This window comes from Prosopis cineraria, unplaced genomic scaffold (assembly GCF_029017545.1).
Source record: "Prosopis cineraria cultivar Desert tree isolate PC_DT_omini unplaced genomic scaffold, ASM2901754v1 PC8, whole genome shotgun sequence".
Classification (NCBI taxonomy): domain Eukaryota; kingdom Viridiplantae; phylum Streptophyta; class Magnoliopsida; order Fabales; family Fabaceae; genus Prosopis; species Prosopis cineraria.
The window spans coordinates 26,400,496-26,419,299 of record NW_026555339.1 but is presented as its reverse complement, the minus strand read 5'-3'; the positions used below and the strand labels follow the sequence as shown (position 1 = coordinate 26,419,299).

The following is an 18,804-nucleotide window of genomic DNA, read 5'->3' as shown; positions in this document are numbered from 1 at the left end:
TTTCATTAAAATCTCCTTTATTCAAATATTACATTTTTATGCAAATTCTTTTTTACGACAACAATGTGATTATGAGATATTTTGTTGATTAAATTACTTTATTTCGTGAAGTTATTTTACCAGAATTGATCATTTTAGTTAATCAGTAAATACAAGTTTGAATTCTAATTGTGAAATTTCATTTTGAAAATTATTGAATTATTGCGAAAAAATGATTCATGCGAGTTTGACATTGAAAAGGAAAATTTAATTGAATAATGATTAATTTCTCGCATGTTTGAAATTGAATTTGAAAGGGACTTTATATAGAACACTAGTTGCTAACGACAGTTCCGTTAGCCCTTGGCGCGCCATGGTACACCTAGCTAGCAGGGTGCTTATAGGAGGTGCTAGCCCCATGCGATGGCTAACGCACGTGAAACAGGGGGATGATTATTTGTGAGCATCATACTCATGTTTGTTTTCGTGGCTTCAAGCCGCGTTTGGTTAGCATTATCCTCGTGAACTATGTGTTCACGTTTGTTTCGTGGCTTCGGTCATGTTTGGTTACTTACCCTTGTGGACTGTGCGTCCACGTTTGTTTTCGTGGCGTAAGCCGCGTTTGGTTATTTACTCTCGTGGACTGTGTGTCCATGTTTGTTAATTGTTCTGATAAGTTTCTATAATTTTGAATACAATTATTTGATGATTTTATATTCCATTGATGTTATTCAGAAATTTATTTATAAATATTTATTTCATTTATGTGCTTTCTTTAAATCAAGTGATATCATCATTTGTTATAATAGTTTAATGATTTGAGATTTTATTTAAAATTTATAAAGCCATTTTATTATAAAGTTTATTAAATTTTTTTTATAAAAATTTTATCTATTTAACTTACATAACTATTTCAAACTTTTCATTTTATTTATGTTCTATTGTTTATTGTTGGGATGTTATTCAGAGAAAAATTATTTTGGTCTTAGATACCTTAACTGACGTTGATCTTCCTGTCAATCCTTGAGCACTTATAGACAGGTGGAGGGTTGATTGAAATTTTTCTTTTGATGTAGTTATAAATGTTTACATATCTTATTTTTATTTTTGAAAAGTATGATTAGGTGCTCCACATAAACTGTAATTAGGACTTTTATTTTTATATATATGCTGTCTGTCGGCTGGAAGGAGCTGAGCTTCTGATTTATTTGATATTTTAACTGCATCAATGTATTATAGAAATTTTAAAAAATTCTATTTACAAGAGGGGTTTTGTCAAAACTTTTATAAACATGTTGAAACTTTGTTATAATTATTAGTGTCAAAAGTGTTATAATTTCAATATAAATCTAATTTAATTTTAGAAACAGAGTGAATTTACAATTTAAGACTTACAGGGATGTGTGAAATGGTTCACATCCTGTACCGGTTGCTTTCCAAATTTTGGGGAGTGACAACAATTTGTCCCAACTAAAATTTTCCCATCAAAGTCATGGAAAAAGACATTTATCTGGAACTTGGCTAAATAAATAACAAAATAAATTTCTTTGAATCTCTGGTGTGTAGCGTACATTAATTGTAGCATTAAGGTTTGCCTACCTTGCAATACTAGCTTGCAGGTGACAATTCCCTTAACCTTGACTCTAGTATTGTTTTCAACATAAAGCCATTTACTTCTTGCTGGCAATTGTCAAAATTTAGAGAAGTTTCCATGGTCTTGACTTATGTGGTCTGTTTCCCCTAAGTCTATAATCCACACAAGATTAGCTTTAGTAATAAAAGTGATGCTAGAAACATAAGCATAGTGCGAAGAGTTAGGTCCTAGTACCTTTTGTTGCTTAGGACAATCCTTGGCAAAGTAACCCTTCTTTTTGCAAGTAAAGCACTTAACCTTCTTTAGGTTGAGTTTCTTTGTAGGTTTCTTGCCTTTCTTGAAGTCTTGCTTGCCTTTCTAGGCCTTTGGTCTACTTTTCTTCATTTATGGACCTTTTCCTTTTAGGTTTGGAGGATGAACCCTCAATTCATTTAGCTAAGTATGCCTGGCTGGACTTTATAGTTTCCAACCTTTCTTCCTTAAGTTTGATGTGCCTACTGCATCATCAAATGTTGCAATATGTTTACTGTGTATTAGATTTATTTTCATGTTTTTCCATCTTACTGGGAGTGATATGGTTACATCTTGTACTTGCTGTTCATCAGAAAGAACATGTCCTGCTTGCTTCAGCTCTAATCATATTCAACATTTCTCTTAGGTGTTGCCTAATAGAGATATTAGGTCTTAATTTGTATGTGTCAAATCTGATGATAGTTAGTTTCCTCAGCTTAGTGATAGAGGTTCCACTAAACTTGTCTTTTAGAGCTATCCACATGCCTTAAGCTATAGGGTGGCACTTGTATTCACACATGATGTTATTAGCTATAACGCTAAGCATGATTACGCAAGCAATGATATTCTTTCTTTCCAGGATGCGTAAGCCTTTTGTTTTCTTGAATTCCTAAATTTCAATTCTAGGATTACAATTGTCAAGACATCCATAATATCTTGCTCTTCCATGACATATGAGATCTTGCAATGCCATATGTCATAGTTGTCCTCGTTAAGCTTATCACCCTTGTTAAGCTCAGATGATGGACTTGGTTGCCATTATTGTGACATTATACAATACTTGGCTAATTGGATTGTAGAGTTTGCTAGTTTCATGTTCAAGAGACAACCAAGTTTACTCTCATCCTAGTCTTTCTAGCCAAACTACTTTTCTTTTGGTTAGAGTCTTAGTTGAATTTATTTTCCCTTGTAGCCTCTCTAGATAACACATTATAAAGGGACTCCTACTCAAATAAAACATTAAATAGATAACTGATATCCATAATAGGTCTAAAAATTAATAAAAGTAAGCAAAAAAAAAACAAAAACAAAGGAAATCCCAAAACAAAAATGGATCTAGTTTGAAAGAAAAAGAAAAATAAATCAACCCTAAGGCCAATACATCTCGATAAGAAGTTCAACTTTATATTTTTTTTTTATATTTTTCATCTTAGATTTCATTGGTCACTCTATATCCCAGTGGCATATCACTTGCCCCTTTGATCTAATTCATTCTTGAGTTCCCTTATGGTAGTAAAAAAGAAATATAGCCATATGTTTTCTTGGAAGAAAACCTCAAGAGTTTCTAACATCTCTTTTAGGTCACCAATATGCCTAATTATGTTTGCATATTTTTTTGTAATTCCTCTAGCCAGAGTAGGTGTCAGAGGTTGATTAACTTCTTGATCCTCTAATATTCTCTAGATCTCACAAGATCTTTTTTTAAAAACAAGCTTTTTTCCTTTAATTCTGCTCTCAAAATATGATTCTAATGAAGCCTCTACTTTCTTTGGGGAATGGCTTAGCATAACTTTCATGGAAATGTTTTCTTTCTCATTAGAAAAATAAGATAGAGGAGAATATGATGAAGAATCTCGACTATGAGACATATTCTTTTAATGTTAATAATATAATTAAGAAAAGCCCTTATTAAAATTCCTACAAACAAAGATAGGGAAAAAATAGCCATAAAACACATGTAATAAAACTTGCATAAAAACAAGCATATAATATGTCATTTCATAGATAATTAATTTAGGGATTTTTAGGTCTAAATCGTACCTCACAAGGAGCTCCATGAGCCCACATGCACCTTCAGAAGATTTTGAAAGAAAAAATTCATGAAAAATGAAAAAAATGGGATGAACCCTACTCTTAGTGCTAGTGCATGACATATACATACCACTGTGGAGGTCAAATTCCACCATATGTGCCACTCTGTTGGATTTTCCTTATCATCATGAGTCCAACCATGTGTTTACATTGACCAAAAGACGTCAATGTGACTTGCATGCGCTGATCAAGAGAGTGGAAATAAATTTTTTGGGTTGGATTGGGTCGACTTAACTTACCCAACCTAAGTTGATTGGGGTCAACTCTTTGACCCAATCAAACTTGGTCTAACTAAAGCAGGTTAGGTACCACCTTGACCCAAAATGCTGTATTTCATTAATGAAACATAGCACCTTGCAAGGCCTAAAACGACATGGCATTTTGGCCAAGGTCAAAATGATGCGTTGTGGAGGTTGTCTTTAACCTCTAAGAGGGTTAGTTCAACTCGATTTTGACTAGGCAATGGACTCGTCAGTCCCTTATAATTTTTCACTCATTTCTCTGTTGTCTAGCCTCCATTTGAAACAATGTTGGTCTTTTGGGAATCGCCTCTTCATCCACTAGACACTTATACTAATTTTGCAATCTAAAAACTCAGATTTCAAACACCTAAATTTTTGAAAAAAAAATCCTCCTCTAAATGTTCACAATAGTGGCTTCAATGGAGGTTTTAGACACATCAAAAAATTGTTTTTGAGTCACAAGAACATGGGGAGGGAGAAGAAGGGAAAGACTAGAAGTGCATAAAACTCATATACGTTGAGATCTATAATCAAAATGAAAACTCAAAAAATAAATGAAAAAGAATAAATTCTTGAGAAAAAATGGAAGCCAAAATAAATAGCACGTGTAAAAGTATGAACACATTCAACGCATTAGAAAAAAAGTATAGCATGCTGAGAAGCTAACCAAGTCCTAAATCAAGTTAAGGAAAGCCATTGATTAACAAATGGCCGAGGGAGGAAATAGATACATGATGCACATTCATGCAAAAAATAAGGACTAATAAAAATTAAAAAACATAAATTTAAATTCATATCAATATAACCCACAATAGTAGTCGTAGGAACTACAAGACCTTGATACTAATGAAGGAAAATTAAAATAAATAATATATTGAATTAAAGAATTGAGTTAGAGACTCACTAGATTTGAGCGTAGAAGAGTCCACTCAACTACCCACATGAGTTTAGACTACTAAAGTCTAGACTATAGAGTATAACAGATGCATCAAAGAGAAAGAGAGGGAGAGGAGGAGTGAACTAGAGAATTATTCACTCTGGAATGATCCTACCTCCAGCCTCTAATCACTATTTATAGTGAAGGGAGGCTTCTATGTAAAAGGAAGATCTAATTGGCATTAATTTGCCTCATTATAGAGGAAATATGCTGATTGGAATAATTGTTATTATGATGAAGGATCATTTCATTTTTTGGCTATTAATCAGACATTAATACTAGGTTTCAGTCAACTCATTATGGCTAGAGTGATGATTCATCATGGGCAAAAATTATATTCCAACTCTAACAGAAAAAAAAAAAGTTGGGAAGTAGGGGAGACATCTCACATCACCTTGCCACCAAATAGGTATTCTTCTAGCAAAGTCCAAACTTGATTGTGATATCACCATAACTTGTATATTTGTATTATCAATTTATCATCTCCTCCCAAAAATAAATAAATAAAACTTGTGTTTATTAAGTGCAGAATGAGAAATAAAAAAAGAAAAAATGACAAGAAAATTTCTCTGAATTATATAAATGATAATTTGATCCCTCTCAAATAAGAACTACAGATATATGATGATATTATTTAATTAGTAAGTTTTTTGTTCTATATTTTTTATACATGTCTAAAAATTAGAGTAAGAATTTTCTATTGGTATATATATATATATTTAATTCTTATAGGGCCGTAGCACGTTATTGAAGTGGTGAAGGTTTCCCTTCAAATACCAAAAAGCCTGATCTTGTTGAGTTTTATATATGAAAAAGAACAAAGGTTTATATTATTTTCTTAATAAAATAAGGTGGCATGTATCTAAATGAATGTTTGATTGATATTTTAAGTTTATATGCTATTCTGGATTGATATAGAATTTCTAAAAAATTCTAAAATGTTTAAGTTATAAGGGAGACTATTGGATTTTTGCCAGCAAACCAAAACTATATATATAATTTCATTTCTAAAGTGTTAGTAATTAAGTTGAAATTTGTTTCTATCATATTTGGATAATGACATTTTTTATTATTTTATAAGTACATACAAGTTACAAGGTTGGGAGTATGGATATTATGTGATAAAGTTTATGAGAGAGGTAATCACACAATGAGAGTTAATCATTCTTGAGAATGTAAGCCAAGTGTTTTAAAAATTAAATTATATGTTGATTACTTATATAATGTTAATTACTTACATGTTGCTTTCATTTCCCATGCAGTATTTTATGGGAGCAAGATCCTCACATTTTACAATGGAATGATCTAATTGAGTAGTGGTCAGAATATATAATTAATTATTTATAATAGGTAACTAGCTTTTAATGTTAGAAACATATTAATAGTTTCATCTGTTAGACTAGCTAGAGATTAGACTAGTGAGGAAATTGAAGCAGTTATTTTATTTTTAAGTTCTTTCATTGTATACAACTTTTTTTGTTTAATAATATTGTTTATGGATTGATTTTTGATATTGGGTTAGTCATTTATAAAGACACACATGAAAGTTTCAAAGAAATTAAATTAAAAAAAACATGCGGGAACGCTCAAACCTATGAGAGTGTTCTCGTATAACAAAATAATAGGCATACCAGAGCGCTCTAGAATAGACTGCTCCTATAGGCTCCTATATATGGGAGTGCTCAAACACGTATGAGCGGGTGCTCATTAGGTCACCCATATCTTGTAGGCCAAAAATAAGCACTCCTTTAGAGTTATTTTGTTGTAATGTGGTTTTGAAGATCCATGGAAGCTTGATTTGGTATTCAAGCTCAAAAAAGCTCTCCATAGACTCAAGCAAACACCCATAGTATGATAGATTAAGCTCTCCTCTAGGAAAATGGTTTCAAATGAAGCAAAGTTGATACAACTCTTTTTATTAAGAAAAAGAAAATTTATCTCTATATTGTTAAAATTTATGTTGATTATATTATTTTTGGTGCTACTAACAAATGTATTTGCAAAGAGTTTGCTAAATTAATGCAGGGAAAATTTAAAATATCTATAATGGAAGAGATGAATTTCTTCCTTGATATGCAAAATAAGCAAAGGAAGGATGGGATTTTCATTTGTCAAACCAAATATTTAAGGGAGTTGCTCAAGAAATTGGAATACATTAAGCAAATGGGATTGAAACTTCCATGAGCTCAACTATCAAGATAGATGAACATGCTTGAGGATTTGAGTAGGATTGCAATCCTATAGAACGATGATTGGTTCTCTATTGTATTTGACAACTAGTCATCCATACATCTCCTTCAGTGTGGGTCTTTGTGCAAGATTTCTAAAAAAAATCTTGGTAACTGAGACAACCAAGGACCTGGATTAATCTTGTTGAAATTAGTAGTGAAAAAAATCTCTAGTGTAACTTGAGGACTGGATATAGGCTCAAGTAATTAGAGCTAAACCAGGATATAAATACTCGTGAAAGCTTTTCTCTCTTACTCTAAATATTTGGCAATGTCATTTCTTTTCTTGTCTCATTTAATTTACACATTATTTGTAAATTTTTTAATTAACCAAATTCACCCTCCTCTTGGGCACTTTTACATTTTTATTTTCATCATTCTCTTTGATTTACTATTTTTTTTTCATATTTTAATATTTAAAAAATTCTCAAAAAGTAATATCTAAAAATTATTCTAATATCTCAACTCTGAAGAGTCAAGATACAATCAAACAGCGAAAAACTCGTGTTATTATTTATTAATAGACTTTATTATTTTTCCCTTTTCTTTTAATATTTTAGAGGTGTTGCAAGATCGGAATATGTGCATATATGCTCATAAGGCTCCTACAATTCATAAAGAGTTGAAGCCATCCAACATTTTAGTAAACAAATCAAAGCTAACCAAATTAAGGTTATTGATTTCAATTAGATTTCCCACATTTAAAAATGAATGGAAAATATTTTCATCTATCAATCAGCTAGTGTCATAGGTTATATGAGCTTGATGGTATTTGGTAATCCAATCCAAGTTGTATGATAAAAAAATTTACGTCACAACAAATTAAGGTTATTGATTTCAATTAGATTTCCCACATTTAAAAATGAACGGAAAATATTTTCATCTATCAATCAGCTAGTGTAATAGGTTATATGAGCTTGATGGTATTTGGTAATCCAATCCAAGTTGTATGATAAAAAAATTTGTTGTCACGTATATTAAAAAAAAAAAGTACAATATTTATTCAAATATCTCAACTCTCAAGAGTCAAGATACAATCAAACATTCAAAAACTTATCAGGGCTTTTGGCCAAAAAAGAAAAAGGAAAAAAAAAAAATTCGGGGGCATTGGCATTTATGGCTATTTTAATTTGCACCTAAAGTGAATTCTTAGGTACGTTAATGAAAAGACAAAAAAAAAAAAAAAAACAAAGAAACAAATATCCCTTTTGCCTGACGGCAAGGAAACATGGAGATCCTAGATTTCGTGTGTGCTGTATTCCATATGGTATATTCTTTAGGAATAATATGGTCCTGGACTTGCCCTCGTTATAACGGTAACATTAATGCATGCATAATATATGATTGAGTTGATTCAGTCCAAGAAAACAATTAAGAGTAATTTGTATAATATTTTCTGGTAGGCTAAAATATATAAAGCTCCCATGAATAAAGGAAGCTGTACATAATCCCATCACCTTTAAAAGTTAAAAATTAACTTTCTTAACCTTTTCCTTTTTGTTTTTTGTTTTTTTAACCACAAGCTCCCCAATTGTTATTTTTTAAATTATCTTACAAGTAGAAGTTGCCAAGTCATATTTAAAAAAACATGTAATAGCTTAAGTGGTATCCTATGTGAGCTAATAATACCTTTATAAAAATTTTATCCATATTTTTCTATTCTTATTAGCTTACGTCTGATGTGATATAAACTGATATATGTCTTTTTCTAATATGACATGCCAACTTATATTGGTAAAATAACTAAAAAATAATAGTAAGAGAGTCTGTGGCAAAAAAGTAAAATAGAGATTAATTTTAAACTTTTAAAAGTGTGGAGATCCTTATGAGAGTTTTGTATATTTTAGTCATTTTCATATATTCAAAGTAATTAGTGAAACATATATGCCAATTAAGATATAGATTCGAAGTATCTAATGACCTTCCTGCTACCCAATTTAATGTCCAAAATCTTAGCCTTTCATTAAGAGGAATTAGACACAATTTTTCTTACCATTAATTGAAATGGTTAAGGGGTAAAGATATTCTAAAAGTTTTATCAAAAAAACACTCGGTGTTTTTATCTTTTAGAGTAGAGAAATATTATTTTGAAAGTATTAAAAGTAAAGTAATTTCACCCAAGGTTAAGTTTGGGGAAATTGATTGTTAGAATAAAAATTTCACTCCACGTGACATTTTTTATCAGAATCCTCCCAACCAAATTCACATTCTGTATTCCAAAACCACTGAAAAAGGAACCATTTATATTATTCCAAACAATTATTTTGTAGAAGAAACTTCCTCAATCAACGCACTAATCACCTCACTTTGTTTTTCTCGCTTTCTCACATAAATTCAAAGACCCTTACCTCACCACTGCTAAAAAAAACTCTATATAGTAATTATTTTTGCTATTATAAAATTTTTTAACCGTTATATAGTCAGACTATATAGTCTAGAGTCAACAATATAGCAATTTTTAATAGCAATATATAATTGAAGTGTTATTTACAAAAAAAAACTATTAAATATATTTTTCTTATTTTTGGTTCAATGATCCATTTTGTAAATTACTTAGTGGTTATTTCAAAGTAACTGCTAAATAGTTTTAAAATATTCAACAATTATTTAAAAAAATTATTAAATAATTTTCTCCAATTTTGGTTAATTTTCACCTAGTTACTCAAAAATTATTTAGTGGTTATTTCAATATAACCACTAAATAATTGTGTCTATTTAACAGTTATTTTCAATAACCATTAAATATATTGAATTATATAGTGGATATTTTGAAATAACCACTATATAATTTAGTGTTTTTTCTTTTTAAATAGGAGGGTTGCATTTCTAGTAGCCCCCTTACAAAACAAATTACACAAACATTTAGAAACACATAAACACTAGAATAATTCAATTTCAACTAAAATTCATATGCAATTGAATCCAAAATTATTCAAACCATTATCAACTTTCAAATCTTCTTTATGGTCATCCCACTTGCACCTAAACACTAGAATTCTAAAAGTGTTGTAATCCAACTCCCAAATATGTTTAATTATCCCAAAGTATGATATTTTTGCATAAATTGGATAATCATCCTTAGAACTTGAAATGTGCATGGAGTTGGCTATTAGAGTTACACCACTATTTTACACTATGCTTTGATCATCATGCTCTTTCATATAGAACGTCTACCCATTGATGACATAACTAGTTTAAAAAAGAACGTGCTTAGTAGACCATTTGCCAACCATCTCAATCTCTCAAGAACTGAACTTTGAGTGGCATCCTATATTTCATTAACAAGTTCTTTCAACTAACCACTAAAATATTTATTGTGTATTTTAATTATCTATTGTTCTTTTTTATTTGGGTTATTGGCCTTTAAGCTCTTCCTTGTGCTTCTTTACATACTCGTTGACCTTTGGAGAGTTGATAAGTACATATAGATGTGTTTCTTCCCATTATTGGTCTAATATAGTAATGACTTTTCTTCCCCTCACCCTTTCATCATCATGATAATATTTTAAAAGCCTAGCATCCCTAGCATTCTTTAAATATTGGGAAGAAAAGTCAATAGCTTCTTCATTAATGTACTAATATGATTGACTTTAATTTTCCACATACCCTTTTTATACCTTCATGTAATGCTCAACTAGATGCATCCATCTCAAGCAGGTAGGCCCATACAATTGTACCTCTCTAACTAGGTAAATTGTTTGGTGGATTATAATGTCAAAGAATGTAGGAGGAAAATACATCACCAGCTTACGTAATGTTTTTACAACCTGTCTTTGCAACCTTGGCAATTTTGTGGAATCAATTAATTTATTGCAAAGAGCCTTTAAGAAGAAACAAAGTATTGTGATTGTTGCTCTTACACTATCAAGTAAAATACCATGTGAAGCTACCGATAGAAAATTTTCAATCAAAATATGGTAGTCATGAGATTTTAAACTTTTTTGTTTTAGGTCCCCCAATGAAACCAAGTTCTTAACATTAAAAAGTAAGTCGTTGGAACTTTGACCCCACCAAGAGATTCACATTAACTTCTTTCTTTCTTTTTTAGATGGTGTGTGAGCCATAGTATGAAGATATGTTTGACTATCCTTCTTCTCTAGTGCCAATTCTTCCCTTATTCCTATCACAACCATGTCTAACCTTGCATTAATGTGATCCTTGGTCCTCCCTGGAATATGGAATATATTCTCAACAATACAATCACATACATATTTCTCAATATGCATTATATCAAGAAAATGTCTCACATCCAATGTCTTCTAACAAGGCAACTCAAAGAAAATTAACCCTTTTTTTCCAATTGCTTGTTCCTACATCTTTGCCAATGGTTTGGCAAATTTGGTATCCAAATCCTTAACTTTTTTTCAAACAATTCCTTACTAATTAATATCTGTAGCGGCCTACTTCTGATTTTCCATTGAAAGATTTTTACCATTTATGGTACCGATAATCCTTGTGTAACCATTTGTGATGTCCCAAATATACATTCTTAATCCCATCTCGTAACTTCATCAAATACATGTTATCTTCACAAATAATGCTATATTCGAACAAATTACCATATGTCGAATAGTCGTTTATTATATCAAAAAGCATGGCTCTCAAATTTAACTTCTCGTCCATATAATCATAATAAATTTCTATACTCGTCTCCCAAATTAATTTCAAATCTTTAATCAATGGATCCAAGTATATATCTATGTCATTCTTAGGTTGTTTGGCTCCTGATATTAATATTGTCAACATCATATACTTGCACTTCATGTAGAGCCATGGAAGAAGATTATAGATCATCAACATCACTGGTCATGTATTACGGGTGTTATTTTAAAGGCCATGTGTGTTCATCCCATTAATAGCCAATGTGAGGTGCATGTTACTATCTTTCCCAAATTCAAGGTATTTATAATCAAACATTTTCCACTTAGAACCATTAGCAAGATGCCGAAATAAGCCATCTTTAATTCCCTCATCCACATGCCATGCTATATTTTTTTGCTTCCTTTGGTATGCTATACAAGCGTATGAATCTTGATATAATGGAAAAATACCACATTGCTTTCTTTGAACTCCTCCTGTTCTTCTTGTAATGTGGTGCCATACATTAGGAAAATAGGTCAACGATTCATACTCTCCCCTAAAAAAAATGCAATCATTAATGCAAGTATGTATCTTCTCATAGCTTAGGCCAACAAAGCACAACACCTATTTTTCCTTATACGATCAGCTTTAAAACTTGTTGGGCTTTGGTAATATTTCTTTTATGATAGAGATATTTTTCATGAAGCTGGCATCACTCCACTCATGTCTTGCTTTCATATTGAAGAATTTCAATATTATAAACAATATTGTGTATTCACAACCCTCATACAAACGCATCTCTATATCACTCTTCAACTTCTCTAACATTTCTAGAAAATCCTTGAGTACCTCTTTCATGGCATCTTCCAACTTTTCAACATTATAAGCCACATATGCACTTGTGTTAGAATTAGGGGAATGGAAACTTTCACTGTGCATGTTACAACTAATCTTATCCAGTGTCTCCCTATGTAATATCCAACATTTATAACTCTGATCGATTTCAAATTCCACCCATTGATCTTTAAGTTTTTGTGAAAAAGTATGCCTCACAAAATTACACTTCAAACAGGGACAAATAATTCTTTCAAGATCTTTGGCATGCTCTCTTGCAAACTTAATGAATTCTTGAACCCCATTCCCATATTCTTGATATGTATGTTTAGTAAACATCCATCTCTTGTCTATAATGTCAACCTAGTTTAATCATTTATAAAGGAAATGTGATCAAGGACTCAATGCCAATTAGGACAATTAAAGCAAGAAAAAAAATTAATGCTTGAGTCACATGCTGTCACATATTGTCCATCTCTGATTGTAGAATCAACATTAATATATTAAACATGATTTTAATCATATCCCATTACATTTGAAAAATTTTGGTGGCATAATGACTTAAAATTATCATACCCCAAGCCTTATACATTCTCTTTATATTATTAAAAAAAATACTTCAAACCTATGCATAATCAATGATTTTAACAAAAATTCTGTAGCATAATGGCACAAAATGAATTTTTTCAGGCATAATAATACGTTGTTTCTAGAACAAAAATAGAACAATATCAAAGTACCATTTTTAGAATAGTTCATTCTATCATATACATCAACACTGTCACACAACATATGCATTCAGCCAAGCATTGCAAAAAGCAAGTAAATTCAACATACAATGGAGGAAGAGAGTCGCATAGAGAAAATTTAATAAAACTAAGGTTCAAATTATTAATTATTTTTATATAAAATAAATAAATAGAGAAGTAGAGCATAACAATGGAGGAAGATAGTCGCATATACACTATATATATTCCAAGAACGAATCAAAACAAAGTAAAAATGATAATGGATAGGTATTAGGGATAAAAATCACTAACCTGAGTCTCAATGATTCAAGAAGAAGAGAAGATGGTGGGGGAAGAAAGAAGAGAGCCATGAAACATTGAAAAGCCTAGAAAATTGACCCAAAACACCCATGGTGGAGACGGCGATGATGGAGGAAGGCTCTTGACAGTGGAGAACCACTGGGCTTGGTTGGAAATACTTTCGAAAGCAATGGGATGGGTATCATGAGGAATGGGAGAGGTTTGTGGGAGAAAGAGAGTTTTTTGATGATTCTAAAACGTTAATGTCCATGAAGATTTTGGCAACTAAAAGGTTTTTTAAATGAGACTATTTAGCTATTATTTGGCTAAATAGATTGAGACTATTTAGCAATTAGTTTTAAAATAACCACTAAATAGTCTCTAGGCTAAAAAAGTTTAAGAAAAAAGGTCTATATAATGGTTGCTAGAAGTAACTGCTACATAGCTTCTAGAGAGAAAAATTAAAATTTAAAGAGACTATGTAACAGGTTTTTATTTTAACTGCTATATAAATTTAGATACTATATAACAGTTACTGTATATAACTGTTATATAGTCTCTGGCATCAAATCCCGCCTCATTTATATATAGAGGGAGTTATACGTAACTATTTTGTTAGTAGTGTGCTATAACCTCTCTCACACATCCATCCCTGCCTATAATCTGAAGCCTGCTTCACGATATGAGATCCATGCATATCGCGTCATGTATTGTTTTGTGAACAATAATGTTCTCAGTTTTGGGTAGATGCTGTGTCCAATGATGGGAGGCGGAGTAATCAAGAACAGCAAATCAAGGCAGGGATGGGGAAGTAGAGAGGGAGAAAGACGTGGCAGTACGCAGATCATAAAAAAAAAAAAAATGCCGTGTGAAAATTTCTGGGGTCAGATTTTCATTTTAACAGTCAATATTTCCCAAATTTGACGGTGTTTGAAATTGCTTCCCTTTTAATACTTTTAAGGTAATATTATTACTTCTAAAAGTTAAAAATACTAAGTATTCTTTTGAGAAAACTTTTGAAATAATTTTGCCCTTGAACCTAACTTAAATGAAGGCTGAGATTTTGAATATTAGACAGAATAGCAGACATTCAGCAACTTTTTAACTTTGTGTGTCTCGTCAATCAGGTGTGTGTGATTCACATATACTGAGTCATGGGGCTCTACTTTTCCGTCATGGTGTTGCAATTGTATTCAATGACTTTAACTAATGTCGGCTCTGACTAAGCCCTCTCGAATCAACGTGCAGTCTCGTAATAATATATATATATATATATAACACTGTATATTTCTATTAAATTCATTCATGTACGTTACCATACAATACAAACTTATACCACACGACGTGCCTACCTTTGTCCATAAACTTTCAAGCTCATCACTCATTTTCTACTCCTGAAATCATAAGCCAACCATTGAAGCCTCGCACCATCAGTTCTTTTCTCTTTAACTTCCTATAAACTTCAAAATAAATTTAAAACATGAAGACCACACCGCCCTGGATTCTGATCGCTCTCTATGTGTTGGTTTCCTTCATTATTATTAGCCACTACTCAGCAATGGTTGTTGCAGATTGTGGTAATTCAGGTAAGCACTTGGCCAGCTTAATTATTTTCACTCTTTTTTCCCCAACTCAGGAAATTTTATTCAGCAAGCAGTCTAACCATGACATAACTACTGTTGTAATCTTAGGTGCTGTATTATTTAGTTGTTACAAAAAAGTCGCGTATGTATGGTAACAGATAGAAACTTGTATTGTTCATTCATGTATGGCTTTTGGAGACTAGTGGCCTTTGATTTTCCTTTTTCTAATGTTTTTTTATAATGTCTCAACTTCCCCATTTTATTTTTCTTTTTTATTTTAGATTTTAATTTCTATATAACATAAGAGACATTTTGATATGAAGTCCCAAAATGGTGAAGTTTTGTATCACATCTTTTTATTTTTGAAAAATCATAAAAAAAAAACTTTACAATTTTCTTCAAAATATCAAAATGTTTCTTTTTTTGTATACAAACCAATTATCCAAATAAAAAATTGAAAAGTTGAAACATTACGAGGAGCATTGAAGAAAAATACACAAGAAATCCCTGGCCTGGAAGATAATGAACCAAGGAAAAAACAAAAATGAAATAAAAAATTTGGGATATGGAAGGCACATTATAGACCCCTAACCCGATTTTTGGTACTCCTGGAAAAACTTAAGACTATTGAATAAATCTATGCAGGTTTCATAAGCATAGACTGTGGAGCAAGAACGGATTACGAAGATGAAGAAACTGGGTTTTGGTACCAGACAGAAGAAAACTTCATTGGAACAGGAAACAACGATGAGATCTCTTCAGCCATAAATTTCAACAATGATGCTCTAACTGCATCACGACAGCTAGACATTCAGAAGCTTTCCAGAGGGAGAAAGAAACTGTTACAATGTGAAATTAAAACAACAAAAAAATGTCAAGTATTTGATCCGGGCTGTGTTTGAATATGCGAACTACGACTTCAAAAACCAGACCCCAATTTTCGATCTTTACGTAGGAATCAACTACTGGGACACAGTTCAATGCCTGCTGTATCTTATTTCCTGTACTAAGACGTCATAATCCACAAGGTTCCCACAGACAATATGGTACAAGTGTGTTTAGTAAACACTGGAAGAGGCACACCTTTCATTAACGCATTGGAATATACTCCGCCTCGCTTCCATATTACATAATGTCTACAGAGCCGATCGTGGTTATGGGCGTCCCAGGGTTATTATCACGTGTGTGCTCTTCCTTTTTCTTTTTTCTTTTTTCCCCTTTTAACAAAAAGTTTAGATGGTTGTGTTAAATTATTTGGCTAGGTATACTTAAGGATAGTCTTCTTAACCAAAATAGTTTAAGTTACTTGATTAGATATCCCAAGCTTCTTTCATTTATGATATATCTTCTAATTTAAATGTGAGACTTTTTTTATCTCTTATGTTCCCTTTACTACTTCTTTTTCTTTATTTTTTTTGTTCTTCTTGCTTAAGCTAGCACTTTAAAAAAAAAATTAGAAGTCTGAGGTTTATTCAATTTTTCCCCAATTGAATGGCTCTTGATGTCATGATAAATTATTTGGTTAAGCATTCTTAAGGATGTCTACTTCACCAAAAAAAAAAAAGTAAAGCTATTTGGTTAAATATCTCAAGCTATATATATTCATGATATATCTTTTAATTTCTCAATGTGGGACATTTTTTATCTCTAATAGTTCAATTTTAAGGCTTATCACACTCGGGAATGTCCCTAAACTTAAAAGAAGTGTATATCACTAATAAAGATTTATTTAGTTGGTAAAGAGTTGACCCATAACCTACAAGGTCATGGGATCAAATTCTACTATCAATGTGAGGATCTTGTTAATATGTAGGCATGTAAGTATCTTTTAAGTTTGGAGGCATTTCCTAATTCGATAAGTCAAAGACACTCAACTCACCTAAACTTTTTATTTGAAAAAAAGATGTGTACTTTTTATCTTTTAATACTATGCACAACTTTTTTTAAATCATTATGAATTGATCGTTATGCCCTTATCATAGTTTAATTATTTTTATTTTCTTTAAAAAAGTTATAGTGCATCATTTCTTATGTGTATGATGTTTTTTCTTTTTCAGGAGAAAGGCTAATCTTATTTTTCCTTCTTGTCCTAAATATGTTTTTTTTTTTGTTTTATGTTTTTAGAGAATGTGAAAACTTGTACATTAAAAATAGTTATGTTTCATTTCATCATCATCATCATTCTTGTTTTGATTATTTATAAAAAATAATTATATTACAATTTATTATTTATTACAAACTTTACATCAATATATTTTTAATTTGAAGTAAAAAAAATCTATTCGTGTAGTTTTTTTTATTGAGAACCTAATAACAATAAAAATTAAAACAAGAATAGTTATACTTCCTCCGGACTAAAATATATGGCATTGGTAATTAATTCATGATTTTTAAAAAAATTAGTTGAATCTTTAATTTCTTAAAAAAATTTACATCCTTTCAATTTTACTCTTATTAAATACCCTATATAAGTGTTTTGATCATGATAATTAAAATTTTGATATGCAGTTTTTTCAAAAAGAGTAATAAATGAAGTAGAGGAATAGTTGAAAAAAAATATAAAAGTTATGCAATATCTTATATTTTAGATCAAGCAAAACCTCTAGAAAATTTCTTATATTGCTAAAAAAAATGAAGAGGTTACTCAAATTACTCAATCTCTCTTGATAAGCACAATAAAACTCGATACTATAGATTATAAATGTGAGAATCAACCCACTGGCCACAAATCTCATGAATCATAATTTTCAACTTCATGAATTCAATTACCCTTTCCCCTAATGAACATGGTTGGCTCCCCTTGACATTTTAATCATTATATTCTTATGTTTATTTATTTAATTTAATCCATTCATTTCCAGCAACAAAACAAGCTCTAATAATAATTGTTTTTAAAACGCAGGTACAGGGACGATGTATACGATCGCCTGTGGGTTACAGATGCTTGTGAACAGGATGTCTTAAAGTCAGCTGATGCAGAAGTGAGTGCAAAAAAATCCGATTATAAATTGCCAACAGAACTATTAAGCACAGCATCGCAGCCTTGGAATGATTCCAATCTCTTCACGGTGAACTGGCCTTATGATATATCCAAACAATATTATTTGTTTCTTCACTTTGCTGAAATTCAAAAGCTTACTTCTGGCCGCAAGAGGATTATCAATGTGACTTTTATGATGACAATCCTCGCTCTCATGAACTTGCTCTTGAATACTTGAAGCCAGTAACCTTGAGTTCCAATAAAATGACAAAGGGTTGTGTTAGCTTCACAGCAAGAGCAACAACTGATTCGGCTGCTCCTCCTATCCTCAGTGCCTATGAAATTTACAAAGCCGTCCCTCAACCAAATTTCCCTACAAATACACAAGATGTATTGTTGCTTTTTTTTTTTGGGTTAAATGAAAAATTGGCCCATAAATTATAGGTTCTGGATCATTTATAGGACTATAAACTTGTTTTTAATATAATGTTTCCCCTTCAACTTTTAAAAACAATACAACATTGTTCCTACTATTAAAAAATATTAATTTTAACTGTTAGTTGACTAAAAAATTACAGAAATCTTGATCATTTTTTGTGTTTTTATCTATAATTTTTTTGAGTCATTTTTTGGTAATTTTTGAGGTCCTTAACTAATGATTAAAGTCAACTGTCGTAATTGGTGAGGGAAAAATTGAATCATTTTTAAAAGTTGA

At 31.2% G+C, this 18,804-nt stretch overlaps 1 protein-coding gene across 1 annotated transcript; it reads left to right on the top strand.

Annotated features, from left to right (window-relative positions):
* The first annotated feature begins 15,006 nt into the window (after positions 1–15,006).
* Positions 15,007–18,327, top strand: LOC129317514 (probable leucine-rich repeat receptor-like protein kinase At2g28990). Its single transcript, XM_054961828.1, has 4 exons — positions 15,007–15,112; positions 15,755–15,958; positions 16,040–16,112; positions 18,012–18,327. The coding sequence occupies exons 1-4, from the start codon at positions 15,007–15,009 to the stop codon at positions 18,325–18,327; spliced, it is 699 nt and encodes a 232-aa protein (XP_054817803.1).
* The last annotated feature ends 477 nt before the right edge of the window (positions 18,328–18,804 follow it).

What these genes read in the sequence shown, in the direction of transcription:
- LOC129317514 (XM_054961828.1), top strand. Translation starts at nt 15,007, where the DNA reads ATGAAGACCACACCGCCCTGGATTCTGATCGCTCTCTATGTGTTGGTT. An exon ending in TGCAGATTGTGGTAATTCAG is followed by an intron (nt 15,113 to 15,754) that starts GTAAGCACTTGG and finishes AAATCTATGCAG; the next exon opens with GTTTCATAAGCATAGACTGT. An exon ending in CCTGCTGTATCTTATTTCCT is followed by an intron (nt 16,113 to 18,011) that starts GTACTAAGACGT and finishes TTTAAAACGCAG; the next exon opens with GTACAGGGACGATGTATACG.